General features: G+C 38.3%; 1 protein-coding gene across 9 annotated transcripts in view; it reads left to right on the forward strand.

Moving 5' to 3' along the window:
• The window catches only part of NRXN3 (neurexin 3), a 1,573,300-nt gene that overhangs the window by 778,251 nt on the left and 771,665 nt on the right, over positions 1–23,384 (forward strand). For all 9 annotated transcript variants that reach the window (XM_042943952.1, XM_042943953.1, XM_042943951.1 and 6 more), the window contains one exon: positions 1,025–1,144. In XM_042943952.1, coding sequence (XP_042799886.1) covers positions 1,025–1,144 — 120 coding nt within the window. The remainder of the gene's footprint in view (positions 1–1,024; positions 1,145–23,384) is intronic.

Genomic DNA, 23,384 nt, shown 5'->3' on the forward strand with positions numbered 1-23,384 from the left:
CAAAAATGGAAATAGTAAGAAATTTTAAATAAAGTTAATTTCTAATATTCTCTTCCTATCTTTCAAATAATTTTGTTTTGCATCATTTGGCATATGAACGCTGCTTTTGAATACACTTTCTTATAAACCTGTAGCAGCGGCATGATGCAGTATACTGGTTTTCAAATTTGAGGCTGTTTCACAATTTCCTGAAAGCTTGTGCAAACACAAATTTATACCTGTTTCCTAGGTTTCTAATTCAGTAGGTCTGGGGCCCAATAATATGTATTTCTAACAACTTCCCGGGTGATGGTCTGAGAAGTAACCCTTTAAAAACAATTAATGTAGTTAAGAGCTTGGGTCTCAGAGATAGTTAACCTAAGTTGGACATCAGGGTCTTTTCATTACCTAATATGTGACCTTGGGTAAATTATTTCACTTGTATGAGCTAAGTTTTTTTTTTCTTTTAATCTGTGAAATGGATAGTCATAATTACTTACCTCTTCGTGTCACTGGAGAGCGTAATAAGATACTCTAGACAAAGTGCTTAGTACCCAGCACTTACCACCTACAAAGCACCAATACATGTTGGCTGTACTTTTCTCCTCCTCTTCATATCATCAAACATTTTTTAATGTCATTAAGTAAACTTTAGGGACTCTTATTCCTTAATTCATAAGAGTGATGGGAATAAATGTTTCTGCTTTAGCATTATACAGTTAGACCATGCTCCAAATGAAGTATCTTTCTAGTTGGATGGTAGAGATGAAGCTCTTGCAAAGTCTGCCTAAGAGAGAACAGTGTGTTCAGCCCTCTCCCTTATGTGTGTAACTGTTGATAGTTTGTGGCTAAGTGTGTATTTCTGTAGTCTTTTGTACATACTGACTCTTGTTGCATGATATAGAGTTGAAATTTTTGGCGGTTGTGTTTTTGAGTGTTTGGGGGCATGAGAGTAGCAAATTCAAGTGATTCCTTTGAATTTGGTTTATTATTAACACTTCTCTCTCCTTTTTTCTCCTCTTCCCCTCTTCTTATGAATTACTAGGACCAAGTACCACCTGCCAGGAAGATTCATGTGCCAACCAGGGGGTCTGCATGCAGCAGTGGGAAGGCTTCACCTGCGACTGTTCCATGACATCATATTCTGGAAACCAGTGCAATGATCGTGAGTCCAACCTTTTTATACTTGTGATTTCTTTTGCAGAATTTAGAGGTTTGGAGATACCTTAAGGGGCAATATGTAAAAGGATGGCTCTTCTGAAATATGTGTAAGCAACTTACTCCTCCAGAAACTTGGAAAATAAAGGAGTGGTGCTCTTAATGGAAGAGCAAAGAGACATTTCTTGCTCAACATTACTGGATGTTTTCCCATTTGCCTACTCCCTATGTTTCTTCTTTAGATTAGATTGTGTGTGGCTGAGCAGCAAAAAACAATTCAGCCAATATTTTTGCTCTAAGCAGTTTAATTTCCATTAATTAAGTCATCTGGATAACAATTTTGAGACTTTCCCATTTGCATTGTCTAGAATTCAGAGGATATTTAAGGAATGTAGCTATTTTCTTCAAAATTCTGAGTTTAGAGAATTTCTTAGATTTTCCAAATGATGAAAATGTTCAGAGTTTATTATCTTTTTCTAACTAGAGACGTTTAAAGCATTCTCAGGGGTTTTGCAAATGTCAGAAATTTCCTCTGGCTAAGTTTATTAATATCTATTTGGTTTATATATACGTAGTAATTCTGTTTATGTATGATTTCTATTTTGTGAGTATACTTATATGTATGTATCTGTGAATGTGGTTCATATTGGAGGAGGGCTAGTTGTTATCTTGAGCACTAGCAATGCCTCAGGCGCATGAGCTGATTTAATTCTAGAAGACCGATTTCATGAAGTTGATTCTAGAATTGATGGTGGAGATACTTCAATACTGTGGGAATCTATAGTCTGTGTTTTCACTTCCTTTTTGTGTTATTTTCCTGACATGGCTATTTTTAAAGATGAGCAAACAGCTGAATTTTCTGAATACCTATTGCAAAGAGATGTGTTGAAAGCCCTGACCTAGTGGGTCCTGCTAATCTTCAGATTTTCTAAACGTAGCCTTCAGGGTAGGAGTTTATTTTACAATCTGAACTTGTAGTCAGTGGCCTCTTGGTTTTATTAAAAAAAAAAAAAAGATGCATGGTGTTATCTGAGCAAATACTAAAGTCATATTATGGTTGCCTAAATGGGAGCAGGCACTGATTATACTGATTACATATTTAGTTGGTTTTCCTTGAATACTTATTTCTCAACTTTTATTTTTTCATGTGTGTGGTTGCCTCTTGTTCTGTTTCCCATATTTCTCATAGCTTTTTATCTTCATGTGCTTCATCAGTCTCTTAAGATATACCTGGAGAAACAAGTGGGGACTCTATCGATGTAGAGAGAAAAATATTTGATTCTCATTCCTCTAACTGTAAGCATATGGCTCTCTATCTGTAAAGCAAAAGGCACAGTATCTACAGAAAGTTTGACATCAGATTGTTCTTTTCCAAGTACTTGGTATTATTGAAAGTCCTGTGTCCACACTGATAATTTGGAAATACTGTTTAACTCAGAAATAGGCAGTTATGGACCCATCCAGAATATCTGGGGAATGGTGCTGTATGCTCTTTATTTTTCCTCCAATTTGCCTGCATAGGACTCATTAGGAAAGCTCTTTATCCTAAATGGTGGTATAATGCTTTTTTATCCTCCCAAGTTTATTCTGTATCATAAATACAAAGCACTCCTGGTAGAAAAAGGTCAGGACGAGACTACACATAGAAAAGACAGAAAGGTAAGTTACTCTAACTGCAATGAAAATGCACACTCTTCAGAAGGTACGTATACATGTTTTTCTCATTGACAAACTTCTTTCTGCCACCCAGTCCCAGGCATTGTTTTCTGCTAAAAATCAACTAGGATTTTTTCTAGCTTTCTGTGATGTTTTTTTCTGACTTTATAAAGAGCCCATTGTGTCTCAGTCCAGAATGAAGACTGGTTGCACTATCTGACTCAGTTTGTCAGTGTATAATGAAGTACTAGAACAGGGGAAATGGTCAGCTTTTTTTTTTGTGGCAGCAGCACCTTATCCTTCAAAACCGTATGTGAGATACCCAGGCCTAGGGTAATGTATTCTGGATTGTATTCTGCAAACAAGTGAGTTGAATTTTTTTATTGTAGAAGACCTCTGAGCCCAAGTCATTAAAAGAAACTGCTCACCTGGTCTGCTCTTGAGAGCAGACCAGGGCTTCTGTGATTAGATGACTATCTAGAAATGTGAACAAGTACATTTTGATGGCAGAATGTAAGGGATATACAGAATTCAGATATACTGGATATTACTATAAAGCGCAGAAATAAATTTTTAATAAAACCAACCACATGCATCATAGTGTTGGGTTGTACAATGGATGTCTCCGTATCTAATGATTGACATTTAAGGTTGCTTAAAATTGTACATTGGGTGTCTCTATATCCAGTGATCGACATTTAAAGTATTGGGAGGAATTTCTTTTTTTGGAACTAGCATCAGAGCCAATTTGTTTCACCTAAAAAGTCAACCTTACCTCTTTACGTCATAGATCCTTACTTTCTATATCAACCTTGACCTTTAGAGTTATGCTATGCTGCTTTATCTCACAAACATCTTCAAAATTAAGTTACCTGTTTGATATTCTCTGGGCTTGTGTTAGCAAATTCTTGGTAGCTTAGCTTGTATCAGGACATAAGCCTTCATTCAGTATCATCGGCAGATTTGAACAGAACTCATGCTTATCATTGGTGAAGGCCATGGGGAAAATTGCAAAGAAAGGGGAAAAGATAAAATAAGTGAATGGAAGAAGAGGGATGATGAAGAAGAAGGAATGTAGAGAAAAGCAGGATTGAGTCTGGTGTGGAAGAACACAGAGGCCATCAGTGATTGCTTTGGTAACATGTATTTCAAGGTGGCCTGCATTTGACCTCACAAACAGAAATAGAGCATGATATTACAGTTGGAATGTCATGAAGGAAAACTGACCTTTACCCACTTTTTAGGAGTAGTGTATTCTATAGAATGTTGCATATATCTAAAATACCTTGAATTTCCTACAATGCTGTCATAGGCCCCTGTGGTTGGTTAAGGATTCTGTCTAATGGCAAAAGATAATTTGGGGGGATGGGGAGAAGGTTTGGATCTCTCATTTTCCATGAGATATTTTTCAGGATAGCAGATTGATATCAGTTAATGGAAGTGAAAACATCTCAATTTCTTACTGCACATCCAAGAATAGAAGCTTGTTTAATAGGAAAATGCTAGGTTTTGATATTTTTCAAAATAAAGAGTTCAGTTCAATTCATCATGGATAGAAACAATTACTTATATCTGAGCATGATTTGTGAGTTCCTAAAGAAATGTTTGCATTTTAGGGTTTTCCACATTTTTTTCTAGCATTGATTCCTTCATTTATAACCTTTGGTTTTTCTTGCCTGTTTGCCAAATTGAGTGTTTGCTTGACAACTTTGAGGTGCTGTCACATAGGTATCACCCCCATGAGTAGAGTTTACATTTAGAAACTGTATCTCATTTAGTATGAGTAGACCTAGCATGGATGGGTTTGACTTTATTCCATCATGTTCTATGAGAGCATAGTGGGTTGATGGAGGCAGTGGGGTGAATTTCAGGTTTAGTCTTACAGTGTTCAAAGCTGATACAGTGATTCTGGAGGTGTGGTGTGTATTCTCCATGGCTGATTACCTTGTGGAAGAGTGACACTGTTGTATTGGATAGAAAACAGAAATCATCTGATTGGAAACCCAGGCATAATTGATTTACTAATTGTCTTATATAGTTTTAAGATAGGATCTTCTACCATTTTATGTAATAGCAAAATCACAGGGAGTTTCCTTTAGGTGACTTTTAGGGCTGATTTAAAACTATAATGGACAAAATCATCCCAAAAGTAATTTTGAGTTCTTGTAGGATCCACTAAGATCTACGGAAGGACAAGAAATGGCATTATCCAAAGATAATCTTCATTCTGAAAAATTCAAAACAGAGAGGGCTGACTTCTTCTCATAGGGTGCATACCACCTGAATGCCCACTTAATGACACAATGTTGGGTCTACATTTTAAGAAAAACAAAAGAAATGGAAACTTACAAAGGTTCTTAAAGGGATATTCATTTTGGATATTGGGTTCTTACTGGTATTTAAAATCGGGACTAAGAGCCTGGGAGGTTTCAGTATGTTGTAGCCATCACCCCATTGGACAAATCCAGAATCCCTCTCCTGTAATGTGGGCAGTGCAACCTATTGTTGAGTTCCTCTCTACACAACATCACAAAATGTTGCACAAAATCCAGCTCACTGGCACGTACCCACACATATACAAAAGCATTGGCATTCTGGGGACCTTATGAAAACAGTGGTTTTAAATACTTCACATCAGTCCTTACCACCAAAGTTACCTTGAGGCATGGTTATGCTAACTAGTTTCAGTTGTATAAAATTCTGGGGTCTCATTATTGCTTCAGTGCCCTGGAAAAGTGAATGTGGAACAGTCTGTGGCATGTGAATGCTTAAAACACAACAAGGTACTGGATTTAGAAATCAGATGTTTATAATGGCTTTGGGGGATAAAGAAATGTGGGTCCTCAGCCCACCCCCAGCAGCCAGCTACCTGTGCTACATTGCTAGTCTTACATTGTGGGCTACTTGTTGGAGAAATTGCTAGGTTCACACTGGCATGTTATAATAGATGTTCTTTGCTTGCAACAAATCAATAGCAAGCAGCTGTGGATCGTGCAGACAGTGGAGTGTGAAGCGCCTTTTCAGATAGTTTTCTGCTGGAGTGGCTGTTAAGCTGCACTGTTGGCTATTGATTGGCCTTTTGCTTTTTATTTATTGTGTGGGTTTATTTTTTTTAATGTAGGTTGGTGTATTGATTAAATCTGTTAAAAACACATTTCCCTTTCAGGCTTTAGAAAAAAATGAGCAATATATGCATTACTTAGTGTACAAACAAGACGACAGACATGTGTATGTTAATTCTGTCTCTTGGGTCCATATAGATACACTGGCCTTAGTTATGGGTCTGGGTTGTTATTTGTACAGTGATAATTCTCAAAGTACAAGACTACAGTGTGTCTGTGCTTTCAGTTATGTGTTTAATGCCTACCTGTGTCTTCAGCCTCTGCCTGTCCAGTAAATAGGCCATGTCTGAGAAGTTCATTATTAAGATTGTTATTTGATGCTTAGGACACTTTATCATTTATTCATTCGTTCACTCACCAGACATGTCTTATTTGCAGATAATGATCATGAATAAGATACATTCCTGTTCTCAAAGACATTACATTCTAATGGGGGATGATGCACATGGAGGTGCTTCAGTAGAAATATAAATCATATGTAGTGAGGGCTCATAAAGTGGAGAGACATCAACTGTCCCTGGGTTTGAGACTCCAAGAAGAGCTGCTGTTATTAAGAAATTTTTAATCGACAGATGAGTTTTGAAAAATCCGTAAGTCCTTCGTAAGCATATATGGTAAGAAAGAAGGTCAGAAAGGAAAAACATCATTCCAGCAAGCAGAGAGAGAGACAGAGAGAGAGAGAAAGAGAGAGAGAGGGTGGGAGGGAGGGGCAGGGGCAGGCTATAGCCAGTGCTAACATTCTGGCTATTTCCTTCCATTCTTTTTTCTAGGCATTTGGATGGTTAAGATCACATTCTATATAAAGTTTGTGCTCTGCCTTATTGTGTTTAACATTGCATGATATACGTTTTTCAAAGTATAAAAATTATTAGATTTTCTCATTTCCTTTAGTACATTATGGTGCTCATTTCTTTGGGACAGAACTCTCCATGTTGAGTCCTGGATGAGAACTAATTGGCCCAAATCTTTTTTTCATGGAACCATTGTTGGACATTTATCTTAGAAATGTAATTAAAATGAACTAAAAATTTTAAAAGTTGACTTGTAATGTATATAACTTATTAAATTATAAAAGGGAGCATAGCCATTAACTTAATTAGCTTTACAGTCAAAGCCCTTTAAATGCCAATGCTCACTCTTAACACTGACATTGAGTTTGTCACTTAACCTCTTGAAGCTTTGATACAGCACAGGGAGTATGATAGTACTTAATAAATAGAAGTAGTGATAGTTTTTATTGTAACTAATAATATTTGACATTTGTCAAGTCCTTATATGTTCCTGACACTCTATGAGGACCTTTATAAAGATGTCATCCCTTTAATCATCAAAAACCCGAAGAAATGCTATTGTCCTGATTTTAACAATGGGAATACTGAGGTTACACAAGAAATAGCTGAGTGAGGACTTGAATCCAGGTTTATACGACATTAAAGCTCACATTTTTTTTTTAATTTATTTTTTTTTAATTTTTTTAACGTTTTATTTATTTTTGAGACAGAGAGAGACAGAGCATGAACGAGGGAGGGGCAGAGAGAGAGGGAGACACAGAATCGGAAACAGGCTCCAGGCTCCGAGCCATCAGCCCAGAGCCCAACGCGGGGCTCGAACCCACGGACCGCAAGATTGTGACCTGAGCTGAAGTCGGAGGCCTAACTGACTGAGCCACCCAGGCGCCCCTAAAGCTCACATTCTTATTAGATTTGCTACCACCTTGTCGTTATTAGAAATAATAATGGCTTAACATCACTAATTACTAGAATGCTTAAAATACCAGGTGGTCAAGTCTTTACAGACACCCCAATAAGAATGTAGGGTGGGAAAAAGAGAAGTTCTGTGTTCCTGGTTGTTAATTTGATTATATTATGGAATTTTGAACACTTTAGATACTTCTGCGTTAATACTAAGATAAGGCTTTTTAGTTATAATATTGTTAGATCTTACAGAATTAGAATATCTCCCCATATCCCTAAATATTTATATTTTTATTCTCTGTTGATCTAGATCTTCTTATTTCCATTGTTATACTTTATTGCAATCTCCATATATGTCATATGGCATAGTGAATGAGACGTCTGATGTGGATTGGATGGCCTGTGTTAAAATCATGACTCCAGGGGCATTGGGGTGGCTCAGTCAGTTAAGCATCCGGCTCTTGATTGTAGGTTAGGTCTTGATCTTAGGGTTGTTAGTTCAAGTTCTGTGTTGGATTCTGCACTGGGCCTGGGGTCTGCACTGGGCATGGAGCCTACTTAAAAAAAAAAATCATGATCCTGTCACTTACTAGCTCTATTACTTTGGAATTAATTAATTAATTAATTCCTTTGTATCCCCCCCAATATGGATATTTATAGGTCCTATCTCACAGAAATGTTGTGAAGATGAAGTGAATTTATAATTATGAAGGTCATAGCCTATCTAGAACTCTTGCCTATTCTTTGATATAATTTTCAAAAGTTAAAAACTTGACTCATACAAATATGATTTTCATGAAGTTAAAAACATAACTCTCCTAAAAATACAGAATGAATATGTGCCAAATTTATTTAATTCCTTTGTGGGAAAAACAACAAGATGGTAAAAATGTAAACACTGTGGCAAAAGAATATTTGAAGAACGGGATATTGATAGGCATTAAAAACTATGAAATATTTAGATTAAGTATAAAACTGGTGAATGTCTCATAGGGAAAAAACCTTTAGCCTTTGGTGTTATCTTCTCTACCTACCATTATATCTTTACTGAACAAAAACTGACAGCCTAATCATCTCACAGAGTCTGGGGCCCAATTAATCATAAATATCACTGTCAAACACAGGTACATTTTCCCATAGAAGTGTGTATTTCACAGGTGGTCTTATTAAACAAGGTCCTTCTATAACATTGAAGGGATGTGTAACTCTCGGCTTTTTTTCTAAATTTTGGATGATTTTTAATAACACTGGTATGATCTATTCAATTTCAAATCCTTTTTCTTTACCTTGAATACCTCTCACATACACAATTACCTTTTATTTTTTAACCATTTAACTGGGTAGCAAACACTGTGCTGAATTTGTTGTGTCATCTTGTCATCTTAACAACCGTAGAAAGTAGATACTATTATGATCCTGGTTTTACAGATGAAGGAGCTGAGACATGAAGAAGTCAAGTGGTCTGCTCAAGGTCATAAAACCATTAGATAGGGGGACAAGGACTCAGTTTTATTTGTCTGACTGCGAAATCTGAGCTCTGGACAGCTGACGTCTCTGAATTCCTCAAGGAGAGCTTCTTAAAGAGAATACATCTGAACCCATAGGGATTTAGATTTACCTTAGCCATGGAGCTTAACTACTTCTGTTGCATCCATTACACTGTAATTTTTAGTATTTACATTGTTATTTGGTAAGAGGGACGTATCTTAAAACTTTTTTACTTCATTTTAAATAAAGGCTTCATTAGGATTGATCTGCTGGTGTAATAAGATCAGAAGTTCCATCAAAGTGCCATTTTGCAAGTTTGGTAGGTCTGGGCAGGCAGGGGCTGAGTCCAGAGAAGTCACTAAGGCTGGAGGAGCAGCCTGGTGCCATAGGAGGCAAGAGCCAGAAGGTAAGATGGATAAAGAGAAGCATTCATGAGCCAGCAGGACCTAAGGTAATGCCTTTAAGTCACTTCTTTGCATCTGTTTTTGATTCCTGGACCCACAGATATTTACTGTAGCTAAAAGGATGTCAGGAGATGGCATTTATTCCCAGGGTCTTCTAAGAGAAAGGATCATGGTGCTGGTATTCTTGAAAGCAGTTTGATAGATGTGGGTTTTAGCTTGTTGTCCTTGGGAATCACTCATTTATGATTTCCCTTGATATCAGGAAGGGACAATTTTGTAACACAAAATCTCTTGTATTGCTGATTTTAATACAGAAACTACTCAGTGAGAGCCAGGACTAATGGCAGCTTTTGTGTTGTATAACTCTCCATGAAAATGAGCTGAGACTCACAGGTAAAACATTAATTTCTGCAAATCTCAGCTGATACTTGGACCTATGGTTCAAGGAGAAATAGTGTCCACGACTCAGGGTCCTATCAGTTACCAGACATTATTGTGAGTTGTTGGAATCTGTAGCATCACTAATTTCATTTCAGCCATCTTCAGGATGCTGTATTCGTAGGCCAATTTTATTACTTACGTTTAATTACAGCCCATTTATTTCTGGTGTGCCTGGCTAGTTACTTATTGATGGTGATGGCAATAATCCACTGAGAGCCTATTGGTTCACAGAAGATAATTTTATATTACCTTGTTAGTCACATACAGGTACAATTTTCATGTATTTTTCAATATAGACTTATAATTTCCTACATTTATTTCGATATATATTTTTATTTACATGCAAAGGCAAAAAATATGTAAACTATTTTCTCTTGTAAAATAAAGGTAGTAAGTATAATTTGGTTTCCTTCCCTGTTTTTTTCAGGGTGCAGTGCATTTTTTGATTGAGGGTAAAATTTGCATTCAGCAAAACACATGGATCTTAAGTGCATGATGACAAATATTTACAACCATGTAACTAGCGCCCTAGTTGAGATAAAGGACAATTCCATCTTCCTACAGAGTTCCCTTGTGCCCCTCTTATCATTCCCGTTCTCAAAAGGGACTGCTCTTTTAATTTGTGTCACCATCTATGAGCTTTGTCTCTTCCTGAGTGTGTATCAATAGACTCATATACTATGCGATCTTTTGTTTCTGTTTTCTCTACCTCCATGGAATGTTCCTTCCTTCCTTCCTTCCTTCCTTCCTTCCTTCCTTCCTTCCTTCCTTCCTATTTACTTTGAGAAAGAGAGAGAGGGGCAAGCTTGGGAGGGGCAGAGAGAGAGAGAGAGAGAGAGAGGGAGAGAGAGAGAGAATCCCAAGCAGGTTTAGTACTACCAGTGTGGAGCCCAATACAGGGCTCAAACTCATGAACCATGAGATCATGACCTGAGCTGAAATCTAGAGTAGGATGTTTAATCTACTGAGCCACCCAGGTGCCCCCCTCTATAGAACGTGTTTAAGATTCACCCATGTCACTGTGCATTGTAGCTGCCTTGCCCTCTCCTGACCCTTAGCTCTTCTCATCTGAAGGAATCTGCAGGTCTCTGCCTGGGGACCCCTCCCTGCCATGCCCTTGCCGTTCTCTCAAGGCGGTAAGCTGGGGGCAGTCTTAGCCCTCACTTTGTCTTCTTCCTGTCAGGAATCTCTGTCCTTTGTGTGATGTATTGCAAACCATCATCTCACAACCATTGTCTTTCTCTCCATTGTTTCAAGCTGATTATAGATCCAATCTCAGTTATTCTAAGTGGACATCACCTGTTTCTTTTTACCTGTCTTCACCTTTACACTTTGAGATTGGGGGTGGGAAGGAGGAAGGGTGATCTCTTAATACACCATGTGCCATGCTTTAGCTTACAACCTCCAGGGATGAATTGAGGCTTTGCATGAGTCCCAGAACGGCCCTGGCAGTGTAGAATATTTCAGGACCTATGTTTTTGTTTTCTGGGTTTTTCTTTGGTGGGGGGCAGAGAGAAGATCCTTCAACTCTGGCTATAGATGTTCTGCAGTCAAAGAGCCTTCTGCAGCCATAGAAGCTGCACAAAGCTAGTTACATACCTGCTAATGTGTCTCCGTCAGGCCCTTCCTCATCTGAGTTTCTTTTATGAGGTCCCCATTGCTTTTTCCCTCCGTCCCTCTGATAACACTTGATTAAGCTCAGTGGGTGCAGGGATTGATTTGGCTCTTGGAGCTAGTTGTCCCTGTTTTCTTTACCTAGAATTATAGTTTGTTTTCTCACCTAGCTTTATCCTGTGGATCTTTGCTGCCTGATCCATGTCTGTTTGCCAAATGAAATTAAGAGGTGTTTTCAAACAAACAAACAAAAAAAAAAAATTGAAGACTTCAGGAAAGTGGAGGCTTCTATGCCAGGGAGTGCTCTGGCCATTGACTGTTCTAATTTTGATTTTTAGATGCTGGTGTGCACTTATTATTTTGATGCACGTCTACAAAAAATGAGGGGGCTTTACATTGTTGATGCTTTTTAGTTTTAACTGTTTTTTTTTTGACAATTAAGGTTACACAAGATCACTGTTGAAAATCTGTAAAATGCATGAAAGTGCAAGGTAATAGAAAAACTTGCATAATTTTACCAATTATTTATATGACCTTGTTTCAGAATATTCACGGTGTCAAGTACGGAATAGATGTTCAAAATATATTTGTTGGATGAATGACTGAGCCTTGCATATTTGCAAAGTCTGAGTTGTGCAATGGTCCTAGTGTTCTTTTCATGAAATGAATAGCATTTCTACCAGGACTAGGTGTTTCCTTGCCAGAAGGGATGCTTTTAGGCATGCAGGGATTATAATGAGCATCCCAATATACAGTTTTCTTGTTCAGATATAAAATGAAATTGTTAAGATGTTTTCAGTTCTTTTCTCTCTTGTCCTTGTCCCTTCTGCAGAAAGCCTTGCCAGTTCTGAACAGTTATACATAGATGTATCTACCTATAAGTAAAATGGGCTTTGTAGTGGATTTTAGTTGGACAGCAAAGACCCTTATAATGTATATGGGTAAGGAGCCTCTTGGTTTCCCAGTTTTTTTTTTTTTCTTTCTGTGGCATCTACTTCCAAAGAGACATTGTAGTTTATTTCACATGATGAGATTTCTTATAATGGCGTACTCTAGAGTGCTAGTGTGAAATAATAGAATTTTTCTACTTGGACATCATCTGTCAATTTCTGCTGAGTTTCATGTTGCCCCAAACTAGTAACATATGACTGAAGCATTTAGATGTACTGTATACTGAGAAATATAAAACAAAAATTTCTTGATTTTTGTACACTGTGGGTTGAAAATATTTTAACTCTCTTTTCATGATAATTCAGCCAAACCTAGTAAAGTCTTTGCAAGAACACTCAGGAGCATTGATAGGAAATGGTAGCATCTGATTCTGGGTATTATTTCACTGGATACCTTTTGTAATTTGGTCCCCAACTAAATATAAATTGCAGGTTTACCCAAATATATGAGTAAAACTAAACACATGTTCATGTAAATAAAAAGAAGATGTGCATGTATATATGTTATAAATAAATACAAATTTCCTTTAGGTTTTTTTTCCCCAGTTCTTAAAGAATTTTTCTATCCAGATGTCTTCGTTTTTGTGACTTACAGTTTTTTGTGAACTTTTGGTTACATCTCATGAGCTGACAAGTTGTGTGTATCTGTAATTATAAAGGTAATATGTCTTCCTGGGCCACAGGTGAGGTATCTCTGTCCCTTTGAAGATATTTGGCCGAAAGCCCCTTTATCCCATGTGTATACTCAATATTTGGGGTACAACTTTATCTCTGAAAAAGGATTTAGGCAGGGATCTGGGTTTTACTTATCCTTCAGAATAATCTTTCTCCTCTTGCTACCTAAAATTCCCATATGGCTTCCTCATGCCTGCACTCAAGTGTATCATCTAGTTAAAACTCACATCAGTGCCCTGGCACTGGGGGGCCTTTGGAAAAGGGCCTGCAGCTCAGCAGACATATCATTACACATGCCTGTTGTCTCTGACTCGTGAAAAATCCTGAGAACAGGGAAAATGGAAAAGAATGTATTGAAACAAGTGAGTTTAGCCAAACAAACTCTCATTGTTGGTAGAGGCTTTATTCCAATCCCCACAACACACCGCATGGATTTCCAACATCTAACTTATTTAATTTGCATTTGGATTAATTTAGCATATTTTCCTATTACATAAAGTTTAATGAACAATAAACACAGCTATAACCAAATCTCACAGCTATTTCCCAGTGTGGGGTAGCATTTTGCATTCAGTTATGTTTGGTTTCCTAGGAAATGTTTGACTGTGGCTGTATCTCCTAAAGCTGCATCTCTTGTCACATGGAATGTTTTGGTGGCAGATCCTTCAGACAGAGCAAATCAGGAAGGAGCCTCACATGCAAATCTGCTGAAGCCATGGACGTGAAAATGCACTGGGCAACATTGGGTGTGTTATAAATGCTGCTCCCTGCTGCCTCCCTTGGCAGTCTTTGAGCCCCCTGTTGCTGGCCTCCTTGATTTTATTTCTGAAATCTATCCTGTGTGCCAGTTGCAGATGAATTTTCCCAGAGTACTTTTTTTGTCTTATCACTCCTCCACCCACGAACCTCCAGTGGCCCCTCTTGTAGCCTAAATCCTATTTTTGGCTTTCAAGGTGTTCAATAATCTGTGTCTTACAATTTGTCTTTTCGACCACCTTTCCTTTCATATTCATGACTGTGTGCCCTCTAATAAGGCCAGTGTTCTCATCATCGTATGTCACTGTCTCAGCATATTCTGTGATCATCATTCCCCCATGCCCTTACTGATCCAGTTCCTCCCCCTGAAAGGTTTCCCTCTTCTTGACCTGGCTTTAGGGTGCAGCCCAAGTCTCACCTATTGCCCTGAGCTTTTTCTGACCACTTTAGTCCATACAGATCTCTTTTCTAAAATCCCATGGCATTTGTATTTAGAACTGAGAGACAGCATGGTTCAGCCTCTATAGGCGGATTAGTGTGGACTTCAGAGGGAAAAAGGTGGTTTCAAATCTTGGCTCCTGTCCTTCTAACTAGGTGGCCCTTGGAAAGTAATGCAGCACAACCTCACAATGTGTACCTTGAAAAAGTCTCAGTTTGGTTAACAGGATTAGAAGTAATAGATGTAAAGCAGTATTGACTCAGGAGAGCATTTTTGTAAGGTTCCAGGTAGCAGCTTCAATTTAAAATGTAACCTTCCCAGCGCCTGGGTGGCTCAGTTCGTTAAGGGGCTGACTTCGGCTCAGGTCATGATCTCATGGTTTGTGAGTTCCAGCCCTGCGATGGGCTCTGTACTGACAGCTCAGAGCCTGGAACCTGCTTCAGATTCTGTGTCTCCCTCTCTCTTGCCCCTCCCCTGCTCACACTCAGTCTCGCTCTCAAAAAAAAAAAAAAAAAAAAAAAAAATTAAAGTAACCCTGCCATTACAGAAAAATGTCACCCATAAATAAAATAAGTAGACTTTTGACTAGATTAATGATCCCATTTGTTGTATATTTACCCTATTTCCTTGAGAACCAATTTGCATATATTGTGGTGGCTGTTTTACTCTAGAAACTATAGGCTTGAGCTGTGTTGGGTGGATGTGAGTGGTAAGGTTTCTGGGAATTGGTTTTCAAGTGGCACTCATATGTTTTGTATGTTCTAAATTTAAATGTAAACGTATTTCTGATTATGGGTCTATATAATTCAGCTAAAACCTAGGTAAGTTTCAGAGGACTCTGGTACCTTTCCTGTATATACCTTGATTTTTTAAGGTAGTACTTGCACAGGCTCCCAAGAGTGTACCAAGGGATTCTGGTGCTTTCCATAATCTATTATCGTATTTTTGGTTCTGTCACAGAGTAGAAGAGAATCACTGTCCAGGAATCTTTGGTTCTTGTCACTTATAAGACCAGGGGAACAGGGGCGCCTGGGTGGCTCAGTCGGTTAAGCGGCTGACTTCAGCTCAGGTCATGATCTCATGGTCCGTGAGTTCGAGCCCCACGTCGGGCTCTGTGCTGACAGCTCAGAGCCTGGAGCCTGTTTCAGATTCTGTGTCTCCCTCTCTCTGACCATCCCCAGTTCATGCTCTGTCTCTCCCTGTCTCAAAAATAAATAAACGTTAAAAAAAATTAAAAAAGAAAAAGGCCAGGGGAACAAAACTGTAATCTCTGCCGGCTCCATTATAACCATAAATATTAATACATAATCTTTTTTAAAAAATATTTATTTATTTTGAGATAGTGAGTATGCGAACCCAGGAGAGGGGCAAAGAGAATCCCAAGCAGGCTCCATGCTGCCAGCACAGAGGCCAATGCAAGAGCTCAATCCCATGAACCATGAGATCATGACCTGAGCCAAAATCAACCGTTGGATGTTTAACCAACTGAGCCACCCAGGTGCCTCTTAATACATAATCTTAACTTTGTAGATAGTAACTCATTTTTAAATCAGCTCATTTACAGCAGTAACACATAACCTAATTTACCTTTCCTAATGGACTGTTTACAAGAGATGATTTCAGTCACTTCTCCTCAGTTAAGTTTCAGAACTCCTTGCGTCTAAGCCCCTAGGGATAGGCCAGGCCAAGTTTGATACTTGATACAACTTTAACTTTGGACATGAGGTCAAATAGTGGAAGACCCATGGCCAGCTTTTAGTTCCTCCTTCACTCTTGACAGAAAACAAAAACGAAGCAAACAAAACCAGGGAACTATGGAATCCCTGTTTATTGTCTGAGCAGCTTAATGTGGTAATTATTTCCAGCCATGGGAAGATGGCTACCTATTGATCTCCAGTGGAGTTTAGCTGAGTAAGACACCATGCCTCAATAACATCACATACCTGTTACCCAGGAGTCCTCCAGAATGGGCTCAGCTGCTGAACAGTAGGGGGTTAGACCAAAATCTCAATCATAATGATTTTTATAATCAGTTTCAATGAGCAGAATGCTGTTAGCTTTTTGGAACCTGTGAAGCTAATAGTATTTGAGGAAAGGAAATATGGTGAGGAAAGAAAGCGTAGTGTGTGGAAGGGGGATTGGTGTAGAGGGAATCCACAAGAGAAATTTCAGCCATCTTAAGAACAGACACTTCTGAGAATAATTATGGAGGGAATTTGCACTTCCATACTCTGTCTGTTCCTGAGAACAAAGGTTTAAGAATTGGAGATGATTGAAATTTAAATTCATTTTAAAGTATTCTCACATGGGAATGCTTTTTCTCTTTATAGTCAGTTTATTAATTAGAGGGAAGTGTGATTTATTTACCTCTGAGCCTTTGTATAGTAGAAATGTGTTTATACAAATTGTGTTTATTTTTGATGACAAATATTTGGTGCCAAGTAAGTAGTAGAGCACAAATGATTAAGTAATTGCCATCATATGGGCACACTGTTGTTTGGTGTGTATTTTCCTAATGAGAACAAACTCCCTTATTGCTTCAACATCTATGCCTTAACTAAAATCTGGATATGCCACAGTAATGTAACATCTGCTGAAGTCTGTTTCCGTGAAGGATACTTTCTTCCCAATGGTTTTGTTCCTGGAATCAGAGCACAATTCACACTCCTTGTTTTGTGACATCTTCTTTTAAGGGGCATATGTCCTATGCTATGTTCTCCCATCACGACCATCAACACCTGCTGGCCTTTGGAATGTGAAGAACATTCTAAACTGAGTTCCTTGCTCATAGCCTTTATCTCACTCTATCCTTTGCATTATCCTTGGTGACTTCAATTTTCATGTTATGGTTTTTCATTAGAAAAAACCATTATTAAACCTGACTTCTTCAAAAGCCTGACCATCTAGCAAAGAGAATTTCCATCTAGCTTCCTAAGTTTTTGCCTCTCTCCTCCCTTATGCCTCCTGATTCAGCCTTCTATACGTAGTCTCGAAGGTTCCACTTGCCCCCATGATCCATCTGGTCCTGTCCAAGGATGCACAGACTTCCTTCCAGCATGCCTTTTCTTTGCACCATCAGAAACCTGTTATCTCTATGTGTCCTTGGAGAGGCAAAAGCATAAAACCTATTGTGCTGTGTCCAAAAGAGTGCCCTTAATATTTGCTCTTAGTTACTCCTTGTCTCTTGCAAAGAAATAATTTTATTCCTATGGATGACTTTTATTTATTTTCTCTCTCTCTCTCTCTTTGAAACTTCACTAAAAACTAAACCCATTTCTAGGTAGCCTACATAACTAGTCTTTTTCTATAGAGCCAGACATATTCATTTCCCTTTAATTAGAATAAAGCTCAATGTTATGTGGAAAGAGCAGTAAGATTGAGAACAGGGGGATAGGAAAAGTCAGGTTTTCTGGGAATAGAGAGTCTGACTGGAGTAGAGGCAGTGTGAAGGTGTTCAGAGGTGGCCTAGATGAAGTCCTAATCTTGGGGGTCTGGAAGCAGAAGATTTTGGAAGAAGGGGATCAGTGGAAAGTTTTGAGCAAGTATGTGATACGGGCAAAGCTGCGTCTCAGAAAGAGCCTGCTGGCAAAGTGTAAGTGGTGATTTGAAAGAAGATAGTAAACCCCATGCCAGTAGACCCTACATTCATCTGGTCACCACTAAAACCAGACCCTCATGTGGTGTCTGATACACAGTAGAGATTCAATGAGTTTCTTTTTGGAAGCTCAGTGAAAGCAAAGAAGTCATTTGGAGGCTCTTGTGATAGCCAGGGTAAATGATGAAAAGAGATGAAACTGGAGTATTGGCCGTGAGAATGTTAGGGATCAGCCTCAACTTGACTGCAGGCTGCATGGAGGCTGCATGGAGGCAGGCACATCCAATTGTCACATTTATAGAATTCGTGAAGTGGCAAACATTTAAGAAACTTACTCCATTTGTTAATTTCTAAGCTTTGTTATTATTCCTTTTAGCTTTAACTTTGCTTTTGGTTTTTACAGTTAAAGATTTTTTTAAAGCCGTACTTTAAAAAAATTCTACCCATATTAAGAAGCCTTTCACTATTGCTCTAACAGCGCTTAGTATTTCAGACCTACATTAATTTAAAAAAGTGTTAGATCGTATTTATGGTATGATTTCCAATGGAATGAACTGTTATGGCCTCTCTGATTAAATTATAATTTTAATGCCCTTGGTTGTGTATGGCTAGGGACAAGTTCATTCCAAGTTCACTGTTTTCCCTAATGTAGGCAAAACTGCGGTCAGCTAAGTTTCGCTACTGTGCCCAGGCTCCATCCAGGCTTCTAGCTGATAGAAATAGCAGAGGGCTCTGAATCTTCCTTAGAATCCTCTCCCCCAAGCACCCTGCTGCTAAGCTGAAATGCATGAAGTATTCAAAACTGTTATTTCCTGCCTCAGTTTGAAATGTGTGTAATTTTTCCTTTTTGAAAAGGATACGTTCTGAACATTTAGAGTGTGTAGATAACCTCCCCTGCAACAGAAGAATCTTTTGAGATCTGTTTTGACAGAATTCTGGTCAAAAACATTCACATAGCAAAGGTACAAGATGTATCAAATATTTTAGGTCCCCCCCCCCTCCTTTTTTTGTACAGTATGGTGTGAAAATTAGCAAGGCATGTTTTTTTCTTTTGAAATGTTTATTTATTTTGAGAGAGAGAGAGAGAGAGAGAGAGAGCGCACGAGCAAGTGCTCAGGGGAAGGGCAGAGAGAGAGAGGGAAACAGAGAATCCCAAGCAGGCTCTGCACTGTTTGCACAGAGTCCAATGTGGGGTTCCACCTCATGAACAGTGAGATCATGACCCGAGCTGAAATCAAGGGTGGAACACCTAACCAACCAGCTGAGACACCCAGGTGCTCCTCAAGGCATGTTTAATACACACACACACACACGCACACACACACATACTATTTTCTCATTTTTTTCAGGCGGTGCACAGTGAAACAATGAACTCCATTTTTTCCACTACATAGTTGCTTCATTTATTGTTCCCAGTTGATTGTCTTTTCTGTCAACTGTTAGTACTGAAAAGAATCCTCAAAGTGTGGCATTGGGTAAAATTCACCCATCTTATATGTCTGGGATTGTTTTTCAAAAAGAAGCGTTGGAATGTTTTTTAAAGGACAACAGAAAACAAAACAAATGTGTTGATGATAGGATTACGTCTGAAGAACTGATAAATCATGGTCCTATACCACCCCCTGGAAGATGGGTACAAGGTCGTCTACTATTTGCTTCTATCTTAATCCTATGATTTTCTGGTTCCCTGGCTTAGAAACTTTAGGCTCTATAAAGTAGCCGAAGCAGGACAACTCAAGGTTACTCAGATCCTCTGTGATTTTATTTTACTGTTTGGGAGATAAACGTTACCACTGGTTTGTAAATTGTTTAGATATCCACAGAAGAAAGGGTTAGTTAGTATTTGGAGGGGGGGGCTCAAGACAGAAACTGTCTAAGAAATTAGAAAGTCATTCCTGAGAATCAACTCCCTTAAACCTTGTCACCTAAAACCAATTTAGAGTGAAAAACAGCAGCATGTGATTTTTTAAGCCCAATTTAATGTTAAAATTCTGGAAAATTGCAGGCATACAGAAAATAGAGAAAATGTTCAACACCCTTGTACCCATCATTTTTATTAACAAGTGTTAGCTTTTTATCACAATTGCTGAAGACTGTAATTTTTTGTTTAATTTTAAAGACTTTCATATTTTTATTAACTGCCGAACACCACGGAAATAATATTTGTAATATGTTAATATGTGTAAAGTATGAAAATAACAAAACAAACACTCATGCACCTGTTACCCAAATTAGGAATTACAGTTTCCTTTTCTTAAAAAAAAAATATATATATAATTCCTATGAGCTTACCAGTTCAAGCCTCCTTGCCCTCCCCCTAAAAATTATGCACAATAGGAAACTCTTGGGGTTTACATTCTGGCGACTGCCTTGAATCTCAGAATTTTTCTGTTGCTCTTCAAATTAGGTGATGCTAATAATGATATTTAGAAAGAGATTTGAGGCCCTAAACATTAGACTATCCTACCGTTTCAGTCTCCTGTGTTCTCTCATTAGTTCTTCCAGCTTATTCTTGGTAAAGCACTCTTCTCTATACATGTTAAAATACTTATCACATATGAATATTTTAAGTGCTTGTCAAGTATTGGTTCATACTCTTCATAAGGCCCAGGGAAAAGTCAGCACTATCCATAATGGCACCATTCTTACTGATAGTGATTTTGAGAGCCATGTGGACAGAAAAATAGATCTGAGAAAAATGAAATAGTAATCTCACTTCCAGATCTGGATTGAAAATGCAGCCAAAAGAATATCCAGAAATAAGAGATTCTCTTTCTTGGTGGTTTTTACTGAAAGTCGGGGACCAAGCTGAATCCACTTACCTCTGGTGCTGGTGGTACAGAGTCAGCCTGATGGTAAACTTCAGGGACTCCTAACTTCCACGCACAATTAAATCTAGTTGTCAAGTTTGGACAGGAGAGAGCCCTCCTTTTCCTCAAGAAGCCAATAGAGAGGTGCTTTGTGGGGGCGGTTACTCATTTTCCAGAGTACAGAGCAAGGACCATCCATCATGATCAAATGGGAGTATTTTATATCATTCATCTCTAGTGAGGATAGTGATAAAAATCCTGTACTTTATCCTTTTTTTTTTTTTTTTTTTTTTTTTTTACCTGCTGTGATTGAGGTTCAGGTTATAAGCTGAAAGGATACTTTGAGGTTATTAAAAGACATACATACACACTTAAGAATTATTCAGTCTCTGTTGCTCATTTTCCCCTCCGTGAATAATTTCTGCAGACAGGTGACCAGTTCAACCATCTGTCTCTTTGTTATAAATGCCTGTGGTTGGTCCACTCCCTTCTGCCTTGAAGTTAAATGAAGGCTTCTTTTGCAAGAGAGTGAAAAAGCCAGCAAAGAAGATGAAATTTCCAGACATTCCTGCGTTGTCATTTTTTCTCTTGAGGAATATGAAGAATGACTCTTTCTTTCTCCAGTTCAAATATATAGATTCCTCAGAGGCTCTGATGCATATATATCATTGGAACAAATATTTTTTTAGTATTGGTCATTTTGGAAAACCAAAAGAAGTCCTTTGGAATTTATAGTATCAGCTCCTTCTATTTAAATGTTTTGTTTTTAGCTTGACTGCTGGTTCAAAGTACTACTAAATCTAGTTAGGGAAAATGAAATTTGGGAAGCGTATTGGCTATGGATTTGTGTGATGACTTGGGAATACTCTCGACCTTTCTTTCTGTCTTGGTTCAAAGGTAAGTTTTGTGTCATAAAACCAGTCAACCAACCAACCACTGTTTGGGTCATGTCTTCACATCACACATGATGTCTGCAAATTTTTATCTAGGACCAATAGGAATATAAATTATCCCTTGACTGAAAACAAAAGCCCACAGGCTATTTGTTGAAATATATTAGGTGACTACTTTGAAGAATAACATAACCCAAAATGGGAGAGTGTATCTACTTCAGTGAGATTCCATTTCATTTTGCATGATGTTATTTTGCATCATTGAAACAATTAGATAGAAATTAGACTAAGTTAATAAAATAATAAAACTTTTAAGAAATTCTTGTGATATGCTTCCTAATTTTAGATACAATGCTGGATTTATATGCTCATTTCATTTTTACAACAATCTTTCAAGTAGATGTCATTGCCCCAGCAAGTAGATATTATTATTATTGCTCCCATTTAGTGAAGGAGATGATATAAGAATTGAGATGTCTGGCCCACAAGACACAAAACTAGGAGGTAGCTGGGATTCAAATCCAGGTTTGTCTGTTGGGAGTTCATGCTCTGCTAACCTCTCTGCCATATTGTCTTTCCGTATGCTGTGGTACAAAATAGAATTTTGACCTTACCACCTTCCCAGGTTGGGATCAGACGAAGTCCAGAGACAGTAGATGACCAGGATCTCTGGTCGTGGCAACGCCGGTTGCTATAAGAGGATACTTGGCAAACAGCATTGCACACAGATGGTGTGCAACCCACACATCTCTATTTACGTAGAGGCCCTGAGTGTTTGTGTTAACAGGTTTGAGAGATAATAAAAGAAGTTGTTGTTTGTTCTTTCTTTGTAAGTCTGCAATTAATTTTTAGCATAAATTTAAAAGGGGAATTTGTAAATTCAGTAGACACTGAGAGACTGGCGATCCAAGAAAACATTTGTCTGTTGAGTTTAAAAAGGAGATTCTGTGCAAAAGCAGTTGTTTTCCAATATTACCAGTAGGTGGCGCTTTGGTCTTGTAGGTCAAATTTAATGAGCCTGGATTTCCCTCCCCACCCTCCCCCTCATGTTGGTCCAGGAAAAAACCCAATTCAAGGCTGATTAACAGGACTGTGCCAGTTAGGTTTGTTCAATTTGGGTTTTCTCCATCATTATCACTGTTTAGAACCAAGATAATTAAACCCATTTGAAAATTTTGGATGCTCCTTTTTCAACTTTTTTGCAATAAGTTATATTCACTCATTTTGGAAAAGAACATCAGTAGTTGGAACTAGCTCAGTTACCCCATCAGTACATTATCTTGATAGGCTGTGCGTGTAGGAGCCTCTTCTCATACAGAGTGGAGCAAACCATTGTAAGTGCCGGAACCTGTGCTCAACCGGGTTTGTGATTTGGGTGTCCGGCTTCAGAGATGGGACAGGCACACAGCCCAACACAATTTTCTTCTTTACATTTTAAAATCAGTGGAGACAAAAAGGGAAGGGAACAGTGATTTGAACAAGTTGACTTACCTGTACTGAATTCACTCATTTCTGTTGTCATACAGAGACTTTGTTAACTAATGTCAACAAATGAAGTGTTCTTGCCATCAAGGAGTAATTTTCTGAGATAAGACTACTATGAGATAACAGTGGATGATAGCAAACAAAGCAGTTCTCCAGATGACTTGGATTGAAGTGATGTTATTCATCTACTCACTTATGAATGTCTGCTAAGTACCAAGGTGCTGG

Source organism: Panthera leo, chromosome B3 (genome assembly GCF_018350215.1).
Source record: "Panthera leo isolate Ple1 chromosome B3, P.leo_Ple1_pat1.1, whole genome shotgun sequence".
NCBI classification, from domain to species: Eukaryota; Metazoa; Chordata; class Mammalia; order Carnivora; family Felidae; genus Panthera; species Panthera leo.